The following is a 20724-nucleotide window of genomic DNA, read 5'->3' on the forward strand; positions in this document are numbered from 1 at the left end:
AGGAGAGACAGTGTTTGTCTCCAGCAGCTGGTTACAACAGGCAAGGCAGCAGATTATTTTATTTATCTTTTTCTTTAGGTTTTTTTTTTTCTTTTTGAGATAGGGTTTCTCTGTAGCTTTGAAGCCTGTCCTGGAACTAGCTCTTGTAGACCTCAAACTCACAGAGATCCGCCTGCCTCTCCCTCCCGAGTGCTGGGATTAAAGGCGTATGCTACCATCAGCTGGCTAGGTTTTTATGAAATTATTTAACAGACTGAAAGGTTTACCATCACTTGGTCTTTGAAAATGGTGGAGAGCTGACTAGGCCCCTACATGATAATGGTCTTTTCCTGGTTCCCCAGTTGTCCTGCCCTGGCCACTGGCCCTTCATGTGCACTTAGAGCTGTTGGGGGTTTTGTTTGAAAGCTTTGGGTTTTTTTGTTGTTGTTGTTGTTTTTGTTTTTTGTTTTTTGTTTTTTTTGTTTTTTTTTTTTTTTTGCAGGGAGGCCCTATTGAATTGTTCTGACTCTGCCTGGGAAGGCTGGACCTCCCCAGTAGTTACCTGTAGGTTAACTCCAGAATCTGATTTCACCTGGACTCAGGCACCTTCCAGATTTTTCCCAGTAGCTCTGAGTCTCCACTTACCCATCAAATAACCTGGCTAGAGCAGGAATGGGTGGGTCAACAGACAGGGCCGTGTAGACAGGTCCCATTACATAAGTGACTGACAAAGGTTGGGGGGTTTGAAGCTGGTTACTGAATAATCGGGGTGGGGGTAGGAATGCCTGGTCAGATCTTGACCACCACAAACCTTTACACAGCTCTCTCACTGACCAAAAAAAAAAACCCAAACAGCCTGGCAGTAGTGGCCCACGCGTTTATTCCCAGCACTTAAGTTTGGGAGGCAGAGGCAGTCCCATCTCCGAGATGGAGGCCAACCTGGTCTACAGAATGAGTTTCAGGACAGTCAGGGATACACAGAGAAACCCTATCTTGAAAAACAAAACAAAACCAAAAATCACCTTGGAATAGGGCAGGAGCCATGGCTCAGTGCTGAAGAGAGCACTTGTTGCTCTTGCAGGGGCCTGGGTTCAGTACCCAGAACTTATATGGCAGCTCACAACTGTCTAACTCCTGTTCCAGGGGAATCGACACCCTCTTCGGGCCTCTGCCGGCATTGCAACATACATGTAGGCACAGCACCCTCTTCTGGCCTCTGCAGGCTTTGCAACATACATGTAGGCACAGCACCCTCTTCTGGCCTCTGTGGGCACTGCATATACACATGTAGGCACAGCACCCTCTTCTGGCCTCTGTGGGCACTGCAACATGTAGGCAAAACACCTATTAAGCCTAAAAAAAAAAAAAGTACGGTGAAGGACAGGCAGGTCTGGCTAGCAAGAGTTGCTTAACTGTAGATGAGCCGAGGAAGCCAGGTAACAATGGCAAATGACCAGCACTCAGGAGGCACAGGCAGCCTGGTCTAAAAATAATTTAAAATTAATGAGCACCTTTTGCATAGACAGAAATTATAAGCCACTCAGCTGTTTTACACTCTGACGTGAGAGAAGACCCAAATGCTTTGACCTCACAGTGTTGTGACACTATGCAGTGTTTCAGAGAACAGGGACTCTTGGGACGTCAAAGTGGCCTGACTGACCGGCACAACCTGGCCCTTTTTTCTGACCCCAGTTGAGCCTTTGCTATCTCTGTTTTTCTTTCCCAACTCTGTCTCAAAAAATTCCTCAAAATTTTCTTATGACTAAGATGAAAAGGAAACCCATTCTGCCAGCTTCTTACCCAGCTCAGAATGGTGGTTACTGTCAGAGACGAATAAAATCTATCAGATAACAGTGAAATTGCACATGGCGAAGGCTGCGCAACAATCATTGTACGCTGTAAATATGCTCTCATTGTGAATAAAAAGCTGAATGGCTGCAGGTGGTGATCTCTGTGAGTTTGAGGACTCACAGAGAAACCTTGTCTTGAAAAACAAACAAAAACAAAACAACAAAAAAAAGCTGATTGACCATTTTAGGCAGGATTTTTGGGCAGAAAATTCTGGGAAGAAGAGCAGAGTCAGAGGAGTTGCTGCCAGATGGAAAGAGGACAGGGCATGCAGGAGAGGTAAAAGCCACGAGATTCGTGATAGCTCATAGATTAATAGAAATGTGTTAATTTAAGTTGTAAGAGCTAGTTAGTAATAAGCCTGAGCTATTGGCCAAGCACTTATAATTAATAAGTCTCTGAGTAGTTATTCAGGAAGCAGCTGGCATAACAGAGCTAATTGAGGTCCTGATGAAAATCTCCACCTACAGGCAAATGTTTTGCTAAAATAAGTATAAAATTCAAGAAATTTGAATTGTGATGCTAAAAGCATTTGACTGAGGGCTGTAGAGATGGCTCAGTAAGAGCACTCACTGTGTTCTTACCTGGGTTTGAATTCCTAGCACATGTGTTAAAATCTGGGGATGGCCACGTTTGTATCCCTAAGCCAGCACTGTGGGGTCAAGACAGGAGGATCATGGGACTTTCTGGCTGCCAGCCCAGCTCCAGGTTCAGTGAGAGACTTTGTCTCAAGGGAATAAGATGGAGAGTGACAGAGCAGGATACCTATTGTACTCTTCTGGCCTCCACATTTATGTTCAGGAGTGTGCGCTAACACCTCTGTCTCTCACACGCACATAATCAAAAACAAATCCCACATACAAGCACACACATTTGACCTGGGCTACGAAGATAGATAGCTCCATTGCTACAGTGCTTGCCTAGCATGCACGAGGCCCTGTGCTCAGTCCCGGTACTGCAGAACCCCGGTATGGTGGTGCCTATAATCCCAGCACTCGGGAGACGGTGGCAGGAGGATCGGAGGATCAGGAGTTTAGGTGTATTGTGACTTCCAGGTCAGCCTGGGCCACATGGGACCCCACTAGGATTTTCCCTGTTTTAACTCCAGTTGGGTATGATATTGAAGGCTGACAATTGTAGCCCTAGAGAGGCTGAGGCAGGAAAACAGAATCTGAGGCCAGCCTAGGCCACACAACAAGCCTCTGTCTCAACCTGCCTTTCTCCGACCAAAAAGAAACGAGGGAAAAGCCAATGCTCTGTGAACTAAATCAATGCTATTAACTATGAGATCTTATGAAGATGAGGAGTCTAGTTTGAATTTGCTCTTGAGGTATTGAATCGATAAATTGTATGTGGCTTGTCTTGGGACTGAGAAATTGCTCTTTTCTCTAAGCCAGTCTGAACCGGTGATAAAAAGCGGGGCCTAAGTGTCCTACAGTCCTCATGGAATAACAGATTGGCTATGAAGCATATCCTAGTATATTTTCTATATATCAAAAATTATACAGTTTAGCCAGGCAGTGATGGCGCACGCCTTTAATCCCAGCACTTGGGAGGCAGAGGCAGGCGAATCTCTGTGAGTTTGAGCCCAGCCTGGTCTACAAGAGCTAGTTCCAGGACAGGCTCCAAAACCACAGAGAAACCCTGTCTCGAAAAACCAAAAAAAAAAAAAAAAAAAAAAAAAAACAGTTTAATGCGAAGTCGTTTTCCTGACTTACCCACAGATAGATGTGTCCATAAGACTGAGATGCAATCATGAGATTACACGTACAAATTGCATGAAAATGTGTGGCAATGGGGAGATTCCACAGCTGTTTTTGCACATGTGAATTTACACACAGAAGCAGGTGGTTTCCAGAGCCAGTGGTCCCGAAAGCCTTGCTTGCATAGGGTTCTTTCCATCAGAGAATTACTCATCTGGTGGGTGGCCATCTGAATTATCAGTTACCATCTGCTGCATTTGTGTCATAGCCCACGAAGGCTCGTGACATACAGCAGTGCCTGAGACCTTTAAACATAAGTGAAAATGAAGACATGACCGCTCAGGGCTTCATTGTAGATGGGGAAAGTACAGCCAGAACATCTGGAAGAGTCCAGACTGAACCTGGCCATAGACAGGGAGAAGGAGAGAGTGAGAGAGGAAGAGAGGGCAAGGGAGGAACAGAGGGCCTAGGACCAAGAGAGCATGCGGCTGAAAAGAGAAGCTAGGGGAAGCTCAGCTCAGCCCCTGGGTTCAGGGTAGGGAGGGAGAGAAGAACCGGGAGCAGCCACAGGTGGTACTTGTCCCAGGTGTCTTTGGAGCCTGACAAACACCGCTCTTTTGTTGTCTGGTCATACATATGGGGGTCCTGTACTCCTTCACCATCTGTGAGGTGATCTGGCCCACATCGCTCCATTGGCAGGGAGCCTACAGAGGTTAACCTGTAGACCAGAGCTCTGTGTCTCGGGACTTGCCCAGCCAGCAGCTCCTTAGAAGCCACTGCAACCTCAGGCGGCCTGACCGGATCAGAAACACTGTAAAGGGGCTTGCTGCCAGGCCGCGTCATCAGCACCAGGCTGTCGTATTCAGGAAGCCATAGCTTTGCTCTGCGCCCGGACTCGCTGTGGACATGTGTGGCCGCTCCCCTTTAGTCTGAGCCAAGCCGATGGTCTCTTCTCCGTTCCGGTATGAGCTGGGGGCGCTGTGGACGTATCTAGCTAGCCGGAGCCTGCAAACAGAAAGTGGGCTGCAGGCAGGACAGACAGCCCGCAGAGAGAACGGAAGGCAGCGGAGCAGCTGCCGCTCACACTTCCCGGGCTGAGCAGCAAGCAGCCAGCGCCGCAAAGGACACAACTCCCAGCACGCCCCACGCCGGCCACTCCCAGAAGGCCCCGCGCCGCCGCTCAAGGGGCGGGGCCTGCCCGGCTCGCCGCGCGCGCGCCTTCCGCGCCCAGAAGGTGGCTCAGGCCGCGTAGAGGGCGTGGCCTGTGCGGCTCCCTCGCCCCCGCCCACTCCCAGAAGGCCGCGCGCCGCGACGGGGAGGCGGGGCGCTCCCGGCGTGCTCTACGGCGCGCCGCCGCCCGCGGGGTTTGAATCTCGTTCTCCGGCGTCCGGGCGGTGGTTCGCGGCGGTGGCTGCAGGGGCAGCGTCATGGGCGCTCCGGCTCTGCCCCCGACCTGGCAGCTGTATCTCATGAACCACCGCATGTCCACCTTCAAGAACTGGCCGTTCCTGGAGGGCTGCTCCTGCACCCCGGAGCGGGTGAGCTCGCGCCGCCTCGGGACGCCAGTGCCCCAGCTTTGGAGCGACTCCTGCCCGGGCCTGACGGCGGGAGGGGTTGGGCCTCGGGTCAGGAGCCCCACCCTCGCTTCGCACTGTGGGCTAAGCTGCTTTGCTCTGCCCAGGACACGGGACGACTGCCTTGTCCTCGGCGAGGCCGCCCCACTTCTCCCCATCCTTCTGTCTGAGCCGCTAGTCGTTAGGTCCGGTAGACACGGCCTCTTTCCACTCTCTCCAAAGAGGCCGCCCCAGCTCTCGTCCTGGAACGACTTCTGGGAATGATAGGATTAAAACCAGCCTGTTGGTTGTGCTCACGAGCTGTGCTGTCGTTTTCAGATGGCGGAAGCTGGCTTCATCCACTGCCCTACCGACAATGAGCCTGACTTGGCCCAGTGTTTTTTCTGCTTTAAGGAGTTGGAAGGCTGGGAACCAGATGACAACCCTCTGTAAGTCTCAGCAGGCTACTTGCAATGGGTTTCCTGGTGCCCTGGTTCCATTGGGAACCTTTTGAGTTGAACTGGAGTTGGGGTAAAAACAAAAAACATTTGAATTTAGTAGGAGTGCATGGTCTTCTAACTTGCTGTGTGTTCCAAACTGTTCTTGAACCTGTTACATAGCTCAGACTAGTCTTGAATTTTCAATTTCTGCCTAAGTTTTTCTAGTACTGCCAACTTGGATGGTTTTTGTCTGCTGAGATATTTGTTTTGATTTCTGTTTGTTTTCGAAATGGGTGTGTAACTCTGGTTATCCAGGAGCTCTTTCCGAAGACCAGGCTGGCTTCAAACTCACAGAGATCCACCTGCCTCTACCTCCCGAGTGCTGGGGTTAAAGGCGTGTACCACCACTGCCTGGCCCGCAGGAGATTTTTTAAGATTTGGTTTTTTTGTTTGGTTTGGTTTTGGTTAGCGCACACATATGTGTCTTAGTTTCTGCTCTGGGTGTGGGTGTCAGATCCCTAGGAGCTGGAGTGATAGTCAGTTATGAGATGTAGCGTGCTGGGAACTGAAGACAGGCTCTGCAGAAGAGCAGCAAGGACTCCTGAGCACTATCCCATCTCCAGCCACAGATTTTTGTCTATATTATTATTACTTTATGTTTTGTTTCATGTGTGTTTGGAGTGTGGGTGTCAGGACAACTTTGGGGAGTCATTTCTCTGCTTCTACTGTGTGGGTCCCTGGGATTGAACTCAGGCGAGCAGGTTTGGCAGCAAGCATCCCCATCTCCTGAGCCATTTGGGTGGCCCAGATTTTAAAGGGATTTGACATGCAATTCCTCTGAGTTTATTTAATTTTTAAATTTCTGCATATGATTGTTTCGCCTGCATGTGTGTCTGTACACCATGTATGTGCCTGGTACCTTCAGAGGGCAAATCCCTGGAACTGGAGTTACAGATGATGGGAGCTGAAGGGGACTCCCACACAGCAGGGTCTTCCTCCTAGACCCTGGGTTAGGCACAGACCACACCCACACCACCTGTTTTCACGGAGCTCCTTTATTAAACAGAAGAGAAGCTACAGTGGCTGCTTTCTGACTCGGGCAGAAAACAACAGCAAATGACCTTGCAGGGGTCTTTTGTTTGTTTCTTCTTTTGGTTTTTTGAGACAGGGTTTCTCTGTAGCTTTGGAGCTTGTCCTGGAACTCTATAGACAAGGCAGGCCTTGGACTCAGATCCACCTGTCTCTGCTGGGATTAAAGGTGTGCACCACCACCGCCTGGGGAGGTCTGTTTTAGAATGGGCTAAGATGTGCTGGTGAAGGAGATAGAAAAGAGGGGGAAGGGGCAAGGGCAGGGGTATCTGCGCGGGACAAAGGACTGCCTGGATAGGGAGGAGACAGTCGGGCACAGTTTATAAAGGTAAAGGGGCACTCGGTGTTAGGGTGAGGGGTTTAATTTTAATCGGGATGTTAATTAGGGGAGCCAAAGGGGACTTTTGATAGCTGGACTTTGGTGTTCTGCCTCGGGAGGAGGAAGTGGTTAAATGAGGGAACAGCTTGGGGGCCAGCTTTAGGGATGTAATCTAATGGATTTTAGCAAGGCAGAGGGATGGGGGAGAAGGGCAAGCCCTGCCAGAGCCATGTTTGCCAGGCTCAGGCTGGCTACAGTCCCTTTAGGTGCTGGGATCCAAACCCAAGTTCTGGGAAACCAGCCAGTGCTATTAGCCATGAGCCATTTCTCCAGCTTTTCTTCTGAATTTGAATCATACAACATTTTCTACTGATTGCTAAGGACCCCAGAAGAGAAGCTAGGCTGTGTGGGGTGTTCCTAGGATACATTTTGGACCTGATACAGAGCAGGGTGTGCCAAGGACAGCCATGATGATGGGAGATGGGCTGTCAGTGATGCGCAGCCACTGGCTCTTCTGACATGATGGTTTATTGATTTTTCTAGAGAGGAGCATAAAAAGCACTCGCCTGGGTGTGCCTTCCTGACTGTCAAGAAGCAGTTTGAAGAACTAACCCTCAGTGAATTCTTGAAACTGGAGAAAGAAAGAGCCAAGAACAAAATTGTATGTATGGTTGAGAGTAAGGACAGAGAACAAAGCCACTTCCCCCAAAGCCCTGCAGGCCCTGCCTCAGGAAGTGCTCCCACCCCTGGGGAGCATGTGCAGCTAGATAGACAGGGGCTGTGCAGTCAGAAGACCTGAGTAGGATCACCTCACCTGAGTGGCAACCATTGCGGGAAGCCGTGGGCGCAGGCTGACCCTCCTGTGGCGGCAGCAGTGTGGGTAGAGTTGGCTAAGGGGGCAGAAGCAGAGGACCAGCTGAGCTTTGCTGCTTGTCCACTCATGTGGAGTCCCTGGGAGGGCAGGTGGCATCGTCAATCCACAGGGAGGAGGCTCCCGTGCAGCCAAGCCTGAAGAGTTTGGTTGGCCAGAGTCCGTGCGAACACACCATAGTTTGCATAGATGGTTCACTGCCTATCTGACGTTCAGATTTCACCAGGTAGCCTGTGTCCTTACGTGTTAACACTTGGCAGCCTTTTAGGGGGAAGATTCTGGGAGGGTCTTACTGGCAGAGCACTGAGAAGGAGCCAGATGCTCTGCCCTGACCCTGATGCTGGAAGGCCGGCTGCCAGCTGGCCCTGGCCCTGGTCCTGGCATTGTTCTGTGTTGCAAGGCAGAGGCTAGGACCTGCTGTGATGGTTATGAAGGTTTCTCTTCAGTTTGTAAGCTGTGTTCCTTGCTGGAGGTTGTTATGAAATAGCTGGTGACAGTTTGTTGTCAGGAGGAGGGATTGATTGGAGCATGCTCAGACACTCTGGGGATGCTGCTCCTAGTCCCTAGTATTCATTTTTGTTACTGATTTTTTTTTCTGAAGTAGAGTTGGGTTTAATAAAGATATTTAATACAAGTTGGACACAGAGTCAAGAGAAAGGCACTCAGAAGAAAAGACACCACCCAGTGTCCTAACTTCGGAACCATCTCTCCAGACTCAACCTTTGTTTTTTTTGTCTCATTGCCCTGACTGCACTGGGACTCTCTGTGTAGACCAGACTGGCCTCACCCTCCGAGAGCCACCTGACTCTGTCTCCCAAGGGCTGGGATTAAAGGCCTGCACTGCCATTTATTTATTTAGATTTTATTTTATGTGTGGGGGGTGTTTTGCTTGTGGAGGTCAGAAGAGGACGTTGGCTCCACTAGAACTGGAGCTACCTATGGTACCGGGAATCCAGTCTGGGTCCTCCGGAAGACCAGCCAGTGCTCGTTACCCGGAGCCCTCTGCAGCTCCCTGTGGGTCTATGGAGTGCCCACCACAAGGAGCACAGCCATTTTCCAGGGATTTTTCTTGTCAGTTTAGTATTTTTTTTTTTTTTTTTTTTTTTTTTTTTTTTGGATTTTTCGAGACAGGGTTTCTCCGTAGCTTTTTGGTTCCTGTCCTGGAACTAGCTCTTGTAGACCAGGCTGGCCTCGAACTCCCAGAAATCCACCTGCCTCTGCCTCCCAAGTGCTGGGATTAAAGGCATGCGCCACCACTGCCCGGCTCAGTTTAGTATTTTTAAATTAAGTTCTCTTTAACCCTGGCTTGGTGGTATAGGGGACAATCCTAGGGCGCAGTCTCAACTAATTTGGTTGGGTGAAGGAAGGGGATTGTAAACAGAGGCTATCCTGGGCAACATGAATCCCTATTTCTTTTCTTTTTTTTTAATCCCTATTTCTTAAAAAAATAAAAAGACAGAACTTGGGGGTATTTGCTTATTATGCGTAAGACCCTAGGTTCAATTTCAAGCTATACACAAATAGTAACATTCCTTTTAGTAATTATTGTACTTAATTTTGTCACGCTGGTAATGGAACGAGGGCTTCACTCTTGTCTGACAAGCCCCTCCCCCTAGGCCACTCCAGGCCAATGTGTATGTTCATTATTGCAGGCAAAGGAGACCAACAGCAAGCAGAAAGAATTTGAAGAAACTGCAAAGACCATCCGCCACTCCATTGAGCAGCTGGCTGCCTTGCAGTGAGTCTTTGCTGGAGACCTGGGCCCGAGTGACATGCCACATTGAAGCCACATGTCCCAGCTGGTATTTTAAAACTGGATGTCAAATACTATTTTTGTCTTCGCTTGGAAGTGGCTCAGCTTGTGTGCCTACCTCTCTTGATATTTTGGCTTTGCTCTGTTGTCACCTGGACTGAAGCAGTGAGGAAAGGAGTGGGTGAGGAGGCAGGCAGTCTCCAGTAACAGAACCTATGGGGGGGGGTGCCTGAGCAAGGTGTTTCTGGTCTTGGCGTCTCCATGACTGTGTGCCATAGATGTGGTGATGTGTTGTGCTGGAGATTCATCTGTCCTGTGATGTGAGTTTTCTACCGCAGGGTAATGGAATAAAGTCATAAAAAAGCGAATTGCAAATTCTGTCTTGGGAAAATGGCTTGTTTGTTTTTTGTGGCATTGTTGAACTCAATCCTGCTGCCCTACCTCTCAGGTACCACTGCACTCGGAGCTTATAAATTCAGTGATATTTAAGCTGCAGTCCCAGCTTGAGCTGCAGAGCTGGACAGTTGTAAAGACACTGGTGTTACAGCATGATTCATGTCGGGCAGGCTTTTGTTTTCCTAATGAAGCCTCTGCATGGAAGGTGCGATGGATGTGTTATCCACCTGGCAGGTCTGGAGTCGGCCAGGAGGTAAAATGGGCCTTTGGGCATCATTGTGATCACACTAATTGATGTGGGATCCTGGAGAGCTGAGCGTCAGGTTCGTCATTTTTCGCTTCCCGACCCTGCCATCCCGATTCCCATCATGACGGGCTGCACCTGGCGCTGTGAGCACAGAGCTCCTCCCTCCAAGTGCTTTCATGGGAATATTTTCACACATCAAGACATCCTTTCTGGTGACCTCCCGAGGCCTTAGGGCAGCTCTGTGCAAATAAGGGAACCGTGGCACACAATAGGAGCTGGGTCTCTGTCTGTTCCCACCTCACCACACAAATCAGAGAGTAGAGGGGAGCAGAGCTAACGCAAGGTGTGAGAGCTCATGAAGGCCACAGGCAAGCACAGCCTGGTGGGTGGCCAGCCCCACTCCTCTCGGTCAGGAGCCCACACACCTACATGGTTCCTGCCCACTGGCTCAGTCGATGGGGCTCATCAGATCTCAGCAGGGAGGGATCAGACCCCATCTCCTGAAGTCAGCTTACAAAGTTCCTACTCGCTTTCTGAATACCAAGGAGGTGCTAGAAACATCTTTCCCACAGCAAAGCCCTGGCTGGCGGCAGGCTCCCCGGGCAGCTGTCTAGACGTGGGTCCTTGCCTCTCACTCCTGTGCTGTTGGCTCTGTTCTGTAACTCTTCCAGTTCCTCTGCTCTTTCTGATTTCTCTGGCCAGCTCAGCAAGTGGAGCCTCACAGACCTGTGGGTTCCACTTGGTTTGGGACCGCCCATCCCAGTTACTGTCTTCTGGTCGTGGTCACATCTCTCAATGAATCCAGCCAAGTGCTTCCTTAGTGTGTGTGAGCAGAGGCTTAGCTGCAGTCTTGTCTATCTAAGGAAGACGAAAAGCTGTGTTTCTAGCCTTTGCATCTTCTGGGCTTAGCCATCTGCATCCTGCAGAATGGGCCCGTTGGGCAGTAATTTGAGGTTCTTCTGAGGGAAAATGTTTGCCAAGCTCAGTAAAATGAGCTATCGTATAGCTGATGCCCAGCTGCTGGAGGGTCATTTAGCTGACAGTTCCAATTGCTTCTCCAAACTCAGGCTGAAGACAATAGTCAGTTAGCCTGGGGCAGGCGGCTCATCAGCCAGATGGCTACCCCTAGAAACCAACTCCTGTTCCAGCTGTGAATGTGATCTAGTTAAGAGGCTTGGATACAGGCTTGCTTTTGTTACTCAAGATTGGACATCTTCCCCCAGAAGCCCACCTGTCTGATGTCTGCCATGATGGATCTTGCTGGCTTCGAAGAGTCTCTGGCAGCCAGAGGCCAGTGCACGACCTGCCTTCTATGGTTTACACATTTGATGAGACAAGTAACAAATATTGGGTCGTTCTAAAGCAGCACCTTTTCAGACTGTGCCCGGTGTCTCTTGGGTCCAGTTGGGAAAGTACACTGTCAGGATTCATTAGAGCCGCCCCTCAGGGGCCAGTGCCTGCTGCCCTGAAGACAATCAGTGGCTTCTGCTGCACAGAACCCAGGGTTGGAAGTGAAGGGTATGGACTGCCCAGCAGGCTGCTTTCCAGCCCCTTCAGCCTGAGGGAATTAGTGCAGGGATGGTGTGGGTGTCTCTTGCTGTCCCTTCCCCAGGGTAGCGGTGGCCTGGGCATGGCTGTTGCCTACCTGAGATGGAGCAGGAGCATGAACCTTTGCAAAGCAGCTCAAAGGCAGGGGGCTCGATGGGAGGGAGACAGGACCACCGTGTCTATAAAACGACATTTTCTATAAAAGGAGCCTTTGTCAGACAGAAAGCAAGACTGGTTCCTGCTGTATTGTTGCCCTGTGGGATGACAGCTAAGTGACCTCAAGTTTGTGTGATTTGTGCTTCCTCCTCGGCTGTAATCAGAGTTTGGGTTGGGCGGTAGAGTCTCCCTTCTTCTGCCTTGGGAAGGCTGCTGCTCTCTGAGCACCCACTGGGTTCTCAGTCTTTCCCAGTCATCGAGCCAAAGCAGGGGTGTCTACAGGACAGGGCCAGCTGCAGGGGTTGTCACACAGCAGATGCGGGTAGGGATGGCCTGGTGTGCATGCAGAAAGAACAGCTCATAAGATACTGGAAGAAGCCGGTTGGTGGTGGCACACGCCTTTAATCCCAGCACTTGGGAGGCAGAGCCAGGCGGATCTCTGTGAGTTCGAGACCAGCCTGGTCTACAAGAGCTAGTTCCAGGACAGGCTCCAAAGCCACAGAGAAACCCTGTCTCGAAAAACCAAAAAAAAAAAAAGATACTGGAAGAATTCTGTGCTCTGTCTGAATTCCACCTGGAATATTGTTTTAATAACTTTGCTAAGTTTGCTTTTATCTGAGGATATGTTCTTCAAGCCAAAAGCTTAACAGAGAGAAATACGTATCTCCAAACAGTCCAAGTGAGGGCTTGGCTGACCTGAGTCACGTAGCTCCTGTGTCTGCAGGCTCTGGCCATCCCAGGGCAATGATTCAGAGGCCCTCTCCTTATCCAGAATGTAACCCAGCCCATTCAGCTTGACTGCCTGGGTTCCTCCTGGCTGAGGACTCTACAATTCTTTGTCTCTCCTGCCATTAGCATCTGAATCCTGTCCTCAAGGGGTGTTTATGTGTGCTATAGGTGTGTGCTCTGTGAATGAGTGTCCTGTAGGTGTGTGTCCTGTGAATGAGTGTCCTGTAGGTGAATGCCCTGTGTGTTCCCTGTGAGTACCCTGTAGGTGTGCGCCCTGTGAATGAGTGTCCTGTAGGTGAGTGCCCTGTAGGTGTGCGCCCTGTGTGTTCCCTGTGAGTACCCTGTAGGTGTGCGCCCTGTGTGTTCCCTGTGAGTACCCTGTAGGTGTGCGCCCTGTGAATGAGTGTCCTGTAGATGTGTGTCCTGTGAATGAGTGTCCTGTAGGTGTGTGTCCTGTGAATGAGTGTCCTGTAGGTGTGTGCCCTGTGTGTTCCCTGTGAGTACCCTGTAGGTGTGTGTCCTGTGAATGAGTGCCCTGTAGGTGTGTGCCCTGTGAATGAGTGTCCTGTAGGTGAGTGCCCTGTGTGTTCCCTGTGAGTACCCTGTAGTGTGCGCCCTGTGGGTAAGTGCCCTGTGAATGAATGTCCTGTAGGTGCGTTTCCTATAGGTGTGTGTGTGCCCTGTAAGCAAGTTGCACAGAAACAATGATTTTTCTCCCTGTTGCGGGGAGCTTATCCCATTAATCCTCAGAATTGATGAAAATCAGGACTTGAAGTTGAGATGCGGCACACCCCGAGTCGTCCCTAAATGTGCCCATCTGGGCCTGTCTGCACCCCACCCCCACCCCGCCATTCTTCTAGGAGCTATTGGTGACTGGTGCAGTGGTCCAGGCACTGGCCGAGGCTGCTCACCCTCCTGGCGGCAGTCTCAGGCTGACCTCTGGTCCTCTTAGCACCAACCATAGGGTGGGCTTGTGTCGACCAGTTTGTGGCAGCATTGGGATTTGAACCCAGCTTTGTCCCCAGCTCTGCACGACACTAGATTTCCCCTTCTCTTCTCTTACTGCCTGGCCAGCACAGAAAGGTACATCCATTTCCTTGCCTACTTGGCCAGTCACAGTGGCAGGAAAGCCGCAGTAGCTGAAGAACCTCGGACAGCGTCTCTCCCTCGCCAGCCCCTGCCCTCCACCCAACTCTGCTCCTAGCCAGCCTGCTCTTCATCACCCCTCCCATGCCCTCTCCTGCTGAGACTTCCACCTCTCCCACTGCCTAAACCTTCATTAGCCTGGATCAATTCTGTCCTGGACCCTGACTGCCCAACCCACAGTTGTCCTTGTCCCCGGCTCTGTCACCCGCTGCAGCCCATCCGTACGTAGCTCCGATTTCCGCTGGACCCTGCATTCCTACCCGGCAGCTGCCGGGCTCTTGCCGGTATGGCCCTTCTGGCCGCCTTGTTCCTGAGCGCAGCCCTTGGCGCCCTGCTCAGCTTTGCACTGCTGGCAGCTGCGGTCGCTAGCGACTACTGGTACATCCTGGAGGTGGCGAACACGAACACCGGTGGCTTCGGTGGCGGCGCGCCTCTGCAGCTCTCCTCGCATTCTGGGCTCTGGCGCACCTGCGAAGGTGAACTCCTGGAGATTTGCCCGGCCCTCCCGTTCCCTTTCCTCCCACCTGATCCACGTCCATTCCCGCCCTCCTGCCCCTGTAACTCCCTCCTCCTAAGCCTCTGTGGTATCTTGGTCTGCTCCTCAGTCCCAACCCCATCACAAATTGCTGGGTGACAGCTGGGCTGTGAGGATTTGAGGAAGCCCAAAGACAGGGTTCTGCCATTATGGCCATGGGTGGGAAGTAGAGGGGGGCTGGCACTATGCTTCCTTAAGTTCCTAAAAGGTTTCCTCTGGGGCCTGGCAGGAAGGTGTCATTGGAAGATAACAGGTCAGGTGGACCAGGGCTCTGCTTCTTGCTTTTGAGGAATTTGATGTTTTTTATTTTCTTAGCCTAGGTCTAGGTGTCTCCACAGAGGTCAAAGGAAGAACACCAGAGGCTGGGGTTATCTTAAATAAGATTCCAAGGCTGTGGCACCCGTGTTGCCCGGCACCCGTTTGTACCTTGACTTTCAGGGCAGAACAGCTGTGTGCCGCTGATTGACCCGTTTTCCAGTGACAGCTTGGAGACTTCTCCCTCCATACAGCATCTTCTCTGTGAGTCCTGGGTCGGTGCCATCTCTGCTCTCAAGGTCTGGGACCAAACCACCCTATCCCAGCCACCTCCTCCCAGCCCACCCAACTGCTTCCGAGGCCTTGGGGACCCGAAGGGTCTGCCCATCACGGCCCCCTGACCACAGATGCCAGAATCCCAGCCTGCCCACTCCTCCTCATTCTTCAGTTCCCTATCAGTGAGGACGTGAGCCGGCTCAGAGCGTGACAAAATCTCACAGGGCCCACAAGTCAGCCTTCTAGTTGGATGGCCGTAGACAACCTACCACCCCTGAGAGGCCTGAGGGTGGTGTGGGGAGGGCGTTGGCAGAGCCTCTCTTAGCCTGTACAAGAGAGGGATGGCCACTGGAAAAGTCTCCTGTTACTATGGAGATGGGCATCTGCTCAACCCTTCTGGGGACCCAAGCAGGTGAAGGCATGGCTGTCTCTGGCTCCTCCTCTGCCTGCCCCAAGCCTCCTCTCCCCACAGCGCTGCACCGCACTGTCACGGTAGTCCTGCCTCTGAGCCTCATCCTCATCGTGTGTGGCTGGGTCTTCGGCTTGCTCAGCTCCCTGTTCCAGAGTGTCCCTCTGCTGCTCCTCAGCGGCTGCTACTTCTTGCTAGGGGGTGAGTCAGAGGTCTGCCTTGGTCCCTATTCCCCTCTGAGCATTGGAGAGCCTCCACCCACCCCACCCCAGCAGAGATACCCTAGGGCTGGCCCAGGGGCAGGGTGTCTGCACCAGGGTGGAGCTTCTTGGTCTGGGAGACTTCAGGGTCTCCATGGTAGCTGCAGGACTAGCTCTGTGGGCAGGTGCAAGAAGAGGGGTGCGGGTCTTGACCCCATCTGCTCCTCTCTCCTACTAGGTGAGGGGTGAAGGCAGAGCAAGGTGAGCAGGGGTGTATCATCCTTGGCTCTGACTCTCCTAGTCCCAGGCTATAACTAGCATCAAGCCAAGAGCTCCCTGGTGGCTCCTGAGGGCCACTTCAGCAGGTTAGACCCCCAAGGCTTCCAGAGCCGGAAGGATACTGATGCTCAGGTTCCCTCGAGTGCTTCTTGGTATAGGTTTGCTACAGCAACCCTAGGCTAGCTGTCACCAAAGGGAGCAGATGGCCCTGTAGGGGTCCATCTGCAGCAGCCTCTATTGCTGGGCTCAGGCCTGTGCTGGTCTGTCGTACTGTCGTGGCTGTGACCACAATGGTGAGATCTCCCAGACAAGCCAGCTTCCCTCCAGGGGACACTGGGCTCTTCAGGAGATCTTTGTTAAGAGTGGATTGGGCCTGACATGGGGAACCCGAAGCCACAAACTAATGAGACAGGCAAATGTTCAGACCCAAGTCTCTAGAGAGTGAAATCAGGGTAATCAAAATATCTGCGACAGCCTTGACCCAGGAGACTGAGTGCAAAATCCAATTAAGAAGACCCAGGAAGCCACTGGCAACAGTAATGGGGTTGGGGATTCTAACTGGGAAACTCCATGCTGACATGGGGGAGCCTCTGCATTTTCCTTGAAGATGCAGATAGAGGCAGAAAGTCAGAAGGCAGCTTCTAGGACAGGCTGACTACACCTTTCCTGAGCAGAGTGTACTTTGCCCTCAGGGAAAGGAGAGGAGGGTGTTGGGGTCCCCTGAGTCCGGATAGCAGGAGCGGAGGCAGAGGGATCTGTAGTTGTCAGCCGAGGCTTCAGGGACTGTTGTAATATGAACGGCAGGGCTGCGTCCCCGGCACCCAGCCGCCCGCATGGCTAGCTTATGCCCCGAAATAATTACACGGAAACTGTATTCTTTTAAACACTGCTTGGCCCATTAGCTCCAGCCTCTTATTGGCTAGCTCTTACATATTGATCTAACCCATTTCTAATATTCTGTGTAGCACCACGAGCTGGCTTACCAGGAAAGATCTTAACCTGCGTCAGTCTGGAGTGGGAGAATCATGGTGACTCCCTGACTCAGCTTCTTTCTCCCAGCATTCTGTTCTGTTTACTCCACCCACCTAAGGGTTGGCCTATCAAATGGGCCTAGGCAGTTTCTTTATTAATTAACCAATGAAAGCAACAGATTAATACAAGACCCACCTCCATCAAGGGACCGACTGGGAGACAGGCTGTAAGAGGGGTCAGGCTGGGAGACAGGTCGCCATTCCAGGGAGCTGGGTGCTGCAGGTGATATGGGCAACACCTGTGTTGGCTCCTGGGGAAGCCGGAGAGTGGGGCCATTCCACTCCCCTGCCCCCATCCCTGCCTCTCCCAGACTGCAATAGTGCAATGCACTAAATTCTGTTTCGCAGCCTTCCCCAGATTAAACCCTTGGCTTTGGCTGCAGGCAGTCAGAAATCCACCCACTCCTGCCATACCCCGACACTGCCCAAGGGCTAGGGTAGACAGAGGCCAGATAGTGTGGGTCACAGAGTTGTGCCTTTTTCTGGCATAACTGAGTCCTGGGACTGTTTACAAGGGGGTTTGTTGGGTGAGGTCTCAGGATGGAGGGCTGGATCGGAACTCCTATGAACAGGGTGGTGTTTGAGGGGGGTAGTGGAGAACTAATGTTGGGTCTGCTGGTGCCGTACTGAGCAGTCTTTTTTTTTTTTTTAAAGATTTTATTTATTTATAAAGTATACAGTGTTCTGCCAGAAGAGAGCACCAGATCCCATTATAGATGGTTGTGAGCCACCATGTGGTTGCTGGGAATTGAACTCAGGACCTCTGGAAGAGCAGCCAGTGCTCTTAACCTCTGAGCCATCTCTCCAGCCCCGTACTGAGCAGTCTTGCTGGCCCTCTCTCCCCAGGTGCCCTGACCCTGGCAGGAGTCAGCATCTACATCAGCTACTCAAACCTGGCGTTCGTGGAGACGGCCCGCGAGTACGGCGCGCAGCACGTCCAGGGCGTGCACATCAGCTTCGGCTGGTCGCTGGCCCTGGCCTGGGGCTCCTGCACCTCAGAGGTGCTCAGTGGTGCGCTGTTGCTTATAGCTGCCCGGTTCCTCAGCCTGCGCCAACGCCAAAGCCCAGGAATGCCCCAATCTGTGGTCATCTGAGTCGCAGTGTGGCAGGGTGGTGGGGACCAGGAAGGCTCAGGCACCCTTGGTGTTTGCTGGAATCCTGGCTGGGGAAGGTGCCCTGGGGGATGGTGTGTTGGAGAAGTGCCCACCTTCACTCCAGCTGGACAGGACGAGGGCATACGGGGCAGACGGAGAGCCAGTGTCTCAAGTCATGAGCTCTCCATGGCACTGCCCTGGTGGGGTGCCTCAGGGTTCTGGGTGTCCAGAGGGTACTCTTGCTCTGAGGGGTGTAGCCCATTCCAGCCCTTGGGAGCTGAGACACAGACCTATTCTGTGTCAGGAGCTGGCTGAGGGCTTCCATACCTCTCCACCCCCCAGTCTGAGCCACCGTAATCACTCACCTCCCGTCACAGAGTGGGAGACTCAGGCCAGAAAACCCAAGAACAGAGGACAGATCCCGGTGACACTGCAGTTTGGCTGAACCCCTTGGGTTCTGTTTTGTTCCCTCTCCCAAGGGGAGGCTTATGGGGAGGAGGCTTAGGGCTGGGTGGGAGGGTATAGTCTAGGTACGTTGTCCAGCCACCAAGTGCTTCCAGGCAGGGTGGACGTTCGAGTCTCAGTCCTTGTTCTGATGCGGGCTGCTGTCCTGCTGTCCTGGAACTTCCTCTGTACAGCACCAGCCAGGAGCATGTCTGAGACTGGCCACAGCTGGGTGAGCTGGAGCCATGCCTGGCTGGCCCCTGGGTTGCCTGCATAGAGAAACTTCTGGAGGCAGAAGCTTGGCCTGGGGATTTGGCTGCAGCTGGATGGGTCAGCTCACAGGCCCCTGCAGCCCACTCCCTGACTGGGACAGCAGAGGTGGGAGCTGAATCACCCCTGGCCACATAAGAGGGGGTAGACCTGTGTTTATTTGCTGGACGGCGGACAGCTGTAGGTTAGGGGCTGCGCAGTACCCCAAAGCCCCAAACAACCCTGATCCTGGTGCACTCTTCCTGAGTGTGGGTGTGTATTGAGGGAGGGAGTGCTTCAAGGCTTGGTCTTGGCAGTGTCCCCAAGACACTGATTGCTTCCACGGATGTGGGAAGCTTGCAGGGAGCAGGGGAGTCCTTTGCAGGGTTTAATGTGACCACTGCTGATGACAACCTCCCTCCCAGTTTGTGTTCTAGTTTTTGCCATTCCATGTAAGAGCACTGCCAAGTGTCTGAATAAACCAGCTGCAATGTGTATTATTGGGGGGGGGGGGCCCACAGGGACAAAGCCTTACTATGTAGGCCTGAACTCGATGCCTCCTGTCGCAGTCTCTCTGGTGCTGAGATTTCTGGTAAGCATTACCAGGGGCCAGCCTAGGATTCTTCAAAATAGGTAACAGATACTCATTCCTCATTGTGTAGAAGGGAGAACACACACCAGTGTGTGTGTTTCTGGCCATCAGTAATGTGCCCTACATGCGTGTGTGCATGCCTGTCACAGACATCATGTGTGTGTGTGTGTGTGTGTGTGTGCGCATGTGCAGTCATGTCCTGCAGCTGTAACTGCCTCCTTCCTAGCAGGGTGTGGGCTGGCTCACGGGGAGCTAGAGCAAAGTTACCACCTCTCCCTGTTGGGCTTTGTGACCATTTGCTGAGGTGTCTGCATGCTGGAAGCCAGCTTGTGAAGTCCAGCCCCACTGGTGTGGTGGCTTGAAGTTCCCAGGTGACACTGGCGAAGGCCCACACCGTGGCTGCAAAGACCTCCACAATTGCCTGAGGGGATGCGCCTGTGCACGCGGGCACGGACTTACTGACGCTAGCGAGGCCTTTGCTCTGACGGGCCAGTCTCCTTAGTAACTGGCCCAAGGGTTTGTGTCCTGTTTCACAGTTCACTGGGCAGCTGGACTGTGCTGCCTGGGGAGGCGTTAGCAGCTCAGAGCTGATGCGAGCAGACAGCAGGCTCCAGGGGTACCATATGTCTTACATGGAGAGAAGAGAGACAAGTGGGAAGCTTGCCCACATAGACAAGAGCCAGCCAAGCCCCCCCAGACAGCGGACTCGCCCTTCCGTGTGAGTGTGCCTCAATTCCTGCAGTCAAACGTGGGCCAGCTAGGAAGCCCCATGGCAGCACAGAGCTCACTACCCTGCCTGCATGTTCTCTTCCCTTCCCTCTGCCATGCCATGACTGCCTCTGGCCATCTCTCCTCTGATGCCTCCATAGCTTGAACCATAAGGATTCAGTGTCTCCTGGATGCAGACCTCACCCCAGCCAGCACCCACACTCTTGGGGGCACACGGGGAGAAGCAGGACAGCAGGTCCTGTCTCAGTCTCTCAGTCGCTGGTGCCAAGAGAGCCAACCACAGTGAGGCTAGGTGAGAAGAGTCTTGCCCAGGCAGACGGGTATGAGGCCAGGGGTACCAACCAGCCACCATGGAGACAGATGACCCACGCAGATCATTCATTGATTGGGAAGGTCAAACAGCTTAAACTAACCCTCCAGTCCCTAATCCCAGAAACTCTGAGAACTAGTGAGGGATTCCTGCTGGCTTAAGGAACTAGCTTGTCTGGGAAGTTCTTGTCCAGCAGTGGGTTAGTGTATATTGCCTGTCCCTGAAGGTGTATGGGAGAATAAAGGAGAAGGCAGGGGCTTTGTGCTATACCAGCACCTCAGGAGACAAGCTCTCGGGCCTTGGGAACCCAACACCAGGCCCAGAGATATTTGGAGTCTTCTGAGGGGTGAGGGGAGAGACAGTCCTCTGCTGCAGGCTCCTCCTCTTTTCCAGTGCACTTGCTGCAGCCCAAACTGTCCACCACGCTGATGTCCCCACCTGTGCCTTCATCGTCCTGCACACCATGGCAGCTTCTTAGCCGCCTCTACCTGGAACTGGAGTTACGGTTGTGAGCAGCCATGTGGGTGCTGGGAATCCAACCCAG

The 20724-nt window shown here is 52.5% G+C and overlaps 2 protein-coding genes across 4 annotated transcripts; both read left to right on the forward strand.

The window, feature by feature from the left end:
• The first annotated feature begins 4857 nt into the window (after positions 1–4857).
• On the forward strand, positions 4858–14811 carry Birc5 (baculoviral IAP repeat containing 5). 3 transcript variants are annotated; one of them, XM_057776905.1, is made up of 4 exons: positions 4858–5068; positions 5423–5532; positions 7475–7592; positions 14751–14811. In XM_057776905.1, exons 1-4 carry the CDS (start codon positions 4958–4960, stop codon positions 14772–14774), a joined length of 363 nt encoding a protein of 120 aa, XP_057632888.1. In that variant the 5' UTR covers positions 4858–4957; the 3' UTR covers positions 14775–14811. The 3 variants fall into 3 exon arrangements, with proteins under 3 accessions (XP_057632888.1, XP_057632887.1, XP_057632886.1); XM_057776904.1 differs by lacking the exon at positions 14751–14811 and adding an exon at positions 13711–13979; XM_057776903.1 differs by lacking the exon at positions 14751–14811 and adding an exon at positions 9455–9650.
• Tmem235 (transmembrane protein 235) lies at positions 14009–17921 on the forward strand. Its single transcript, XM_057776906.1, has 4 exons — positions 14009–14253; positions 14751–14831; positions 15316–15453; positions 17609–17921. The coding sequence occupies exons 1-4, from the start codon at positions 14064–14066 to the stop codon at positions 17854–17856; spliced, it is 657 nt and encodes a 218-aa protein (XP_057632889.1). The 5' UTR covers positions 14009–14063; the 3' UTR covers positions 17857–17921.
• Positions 17922–20724: the final 2803 nt, after the last annotated feature.

This window comes from Chionomys nivalis, chromosome 7 (genome assembly GCF_950005125.1).
Source record: "Chionomys nivalis chromosome 7, mChiNiv1.1, whole genome shotgun sequence".
In the NCBI taxonomy this organism is placed as follows: Eukaryota; Metazoa; Chordata; class Mammalia; order Rodentia; family Cricetidae; genus Chionomys; species Chionomys nivalis.

Bases quoted from the DNA above. Each gene is read 5' to 3' on its own strand.
- Birc5 (XM_057776903.1), top strand. From the start codon at position 4,958: ATGGGCGCTCCGGCTCTGCCCCCGACCTGGCAGCTGTATCTCATGAAC. The intron at 5,069-5,422 runs GTGAGCTCGCGC...TGTCGTTTTCAG, and splicing joins GCTCCTGCACCCCGGAGCGG to ATGGCGGAAGCTGGCTTCAT. The intron at 7,593-9,454 runs GTATGTATGGTT...TCATTATTGCAG, and splicing joins AAAGAGCCAAGAACAAAATT to GCAAAGGAGACCAACAGCAA.
- Tmem235 (XM_057776906.1), top strand. From the start codon at position 14,064: ATGGCCCTTCTGGCCGCCTTGTTCCTGAGCGCAGCCCTTGGCGCCCTG. The intron at 14,832-15,315 runs GTGAGTCCTGGG...CTCTCCCCACAG, and splicing joins CTCCATACAGCATCTTCTCT to CGCTGCACCGCACTGTCACG. The intron at 15,454-17,608 runs GTGAGTCAGAGG...CTCTCTCCCCAG, and splicing joins CTGCTACTTCTTGCTAGGGG to GTGCCCTGACCCTGGCAGGA.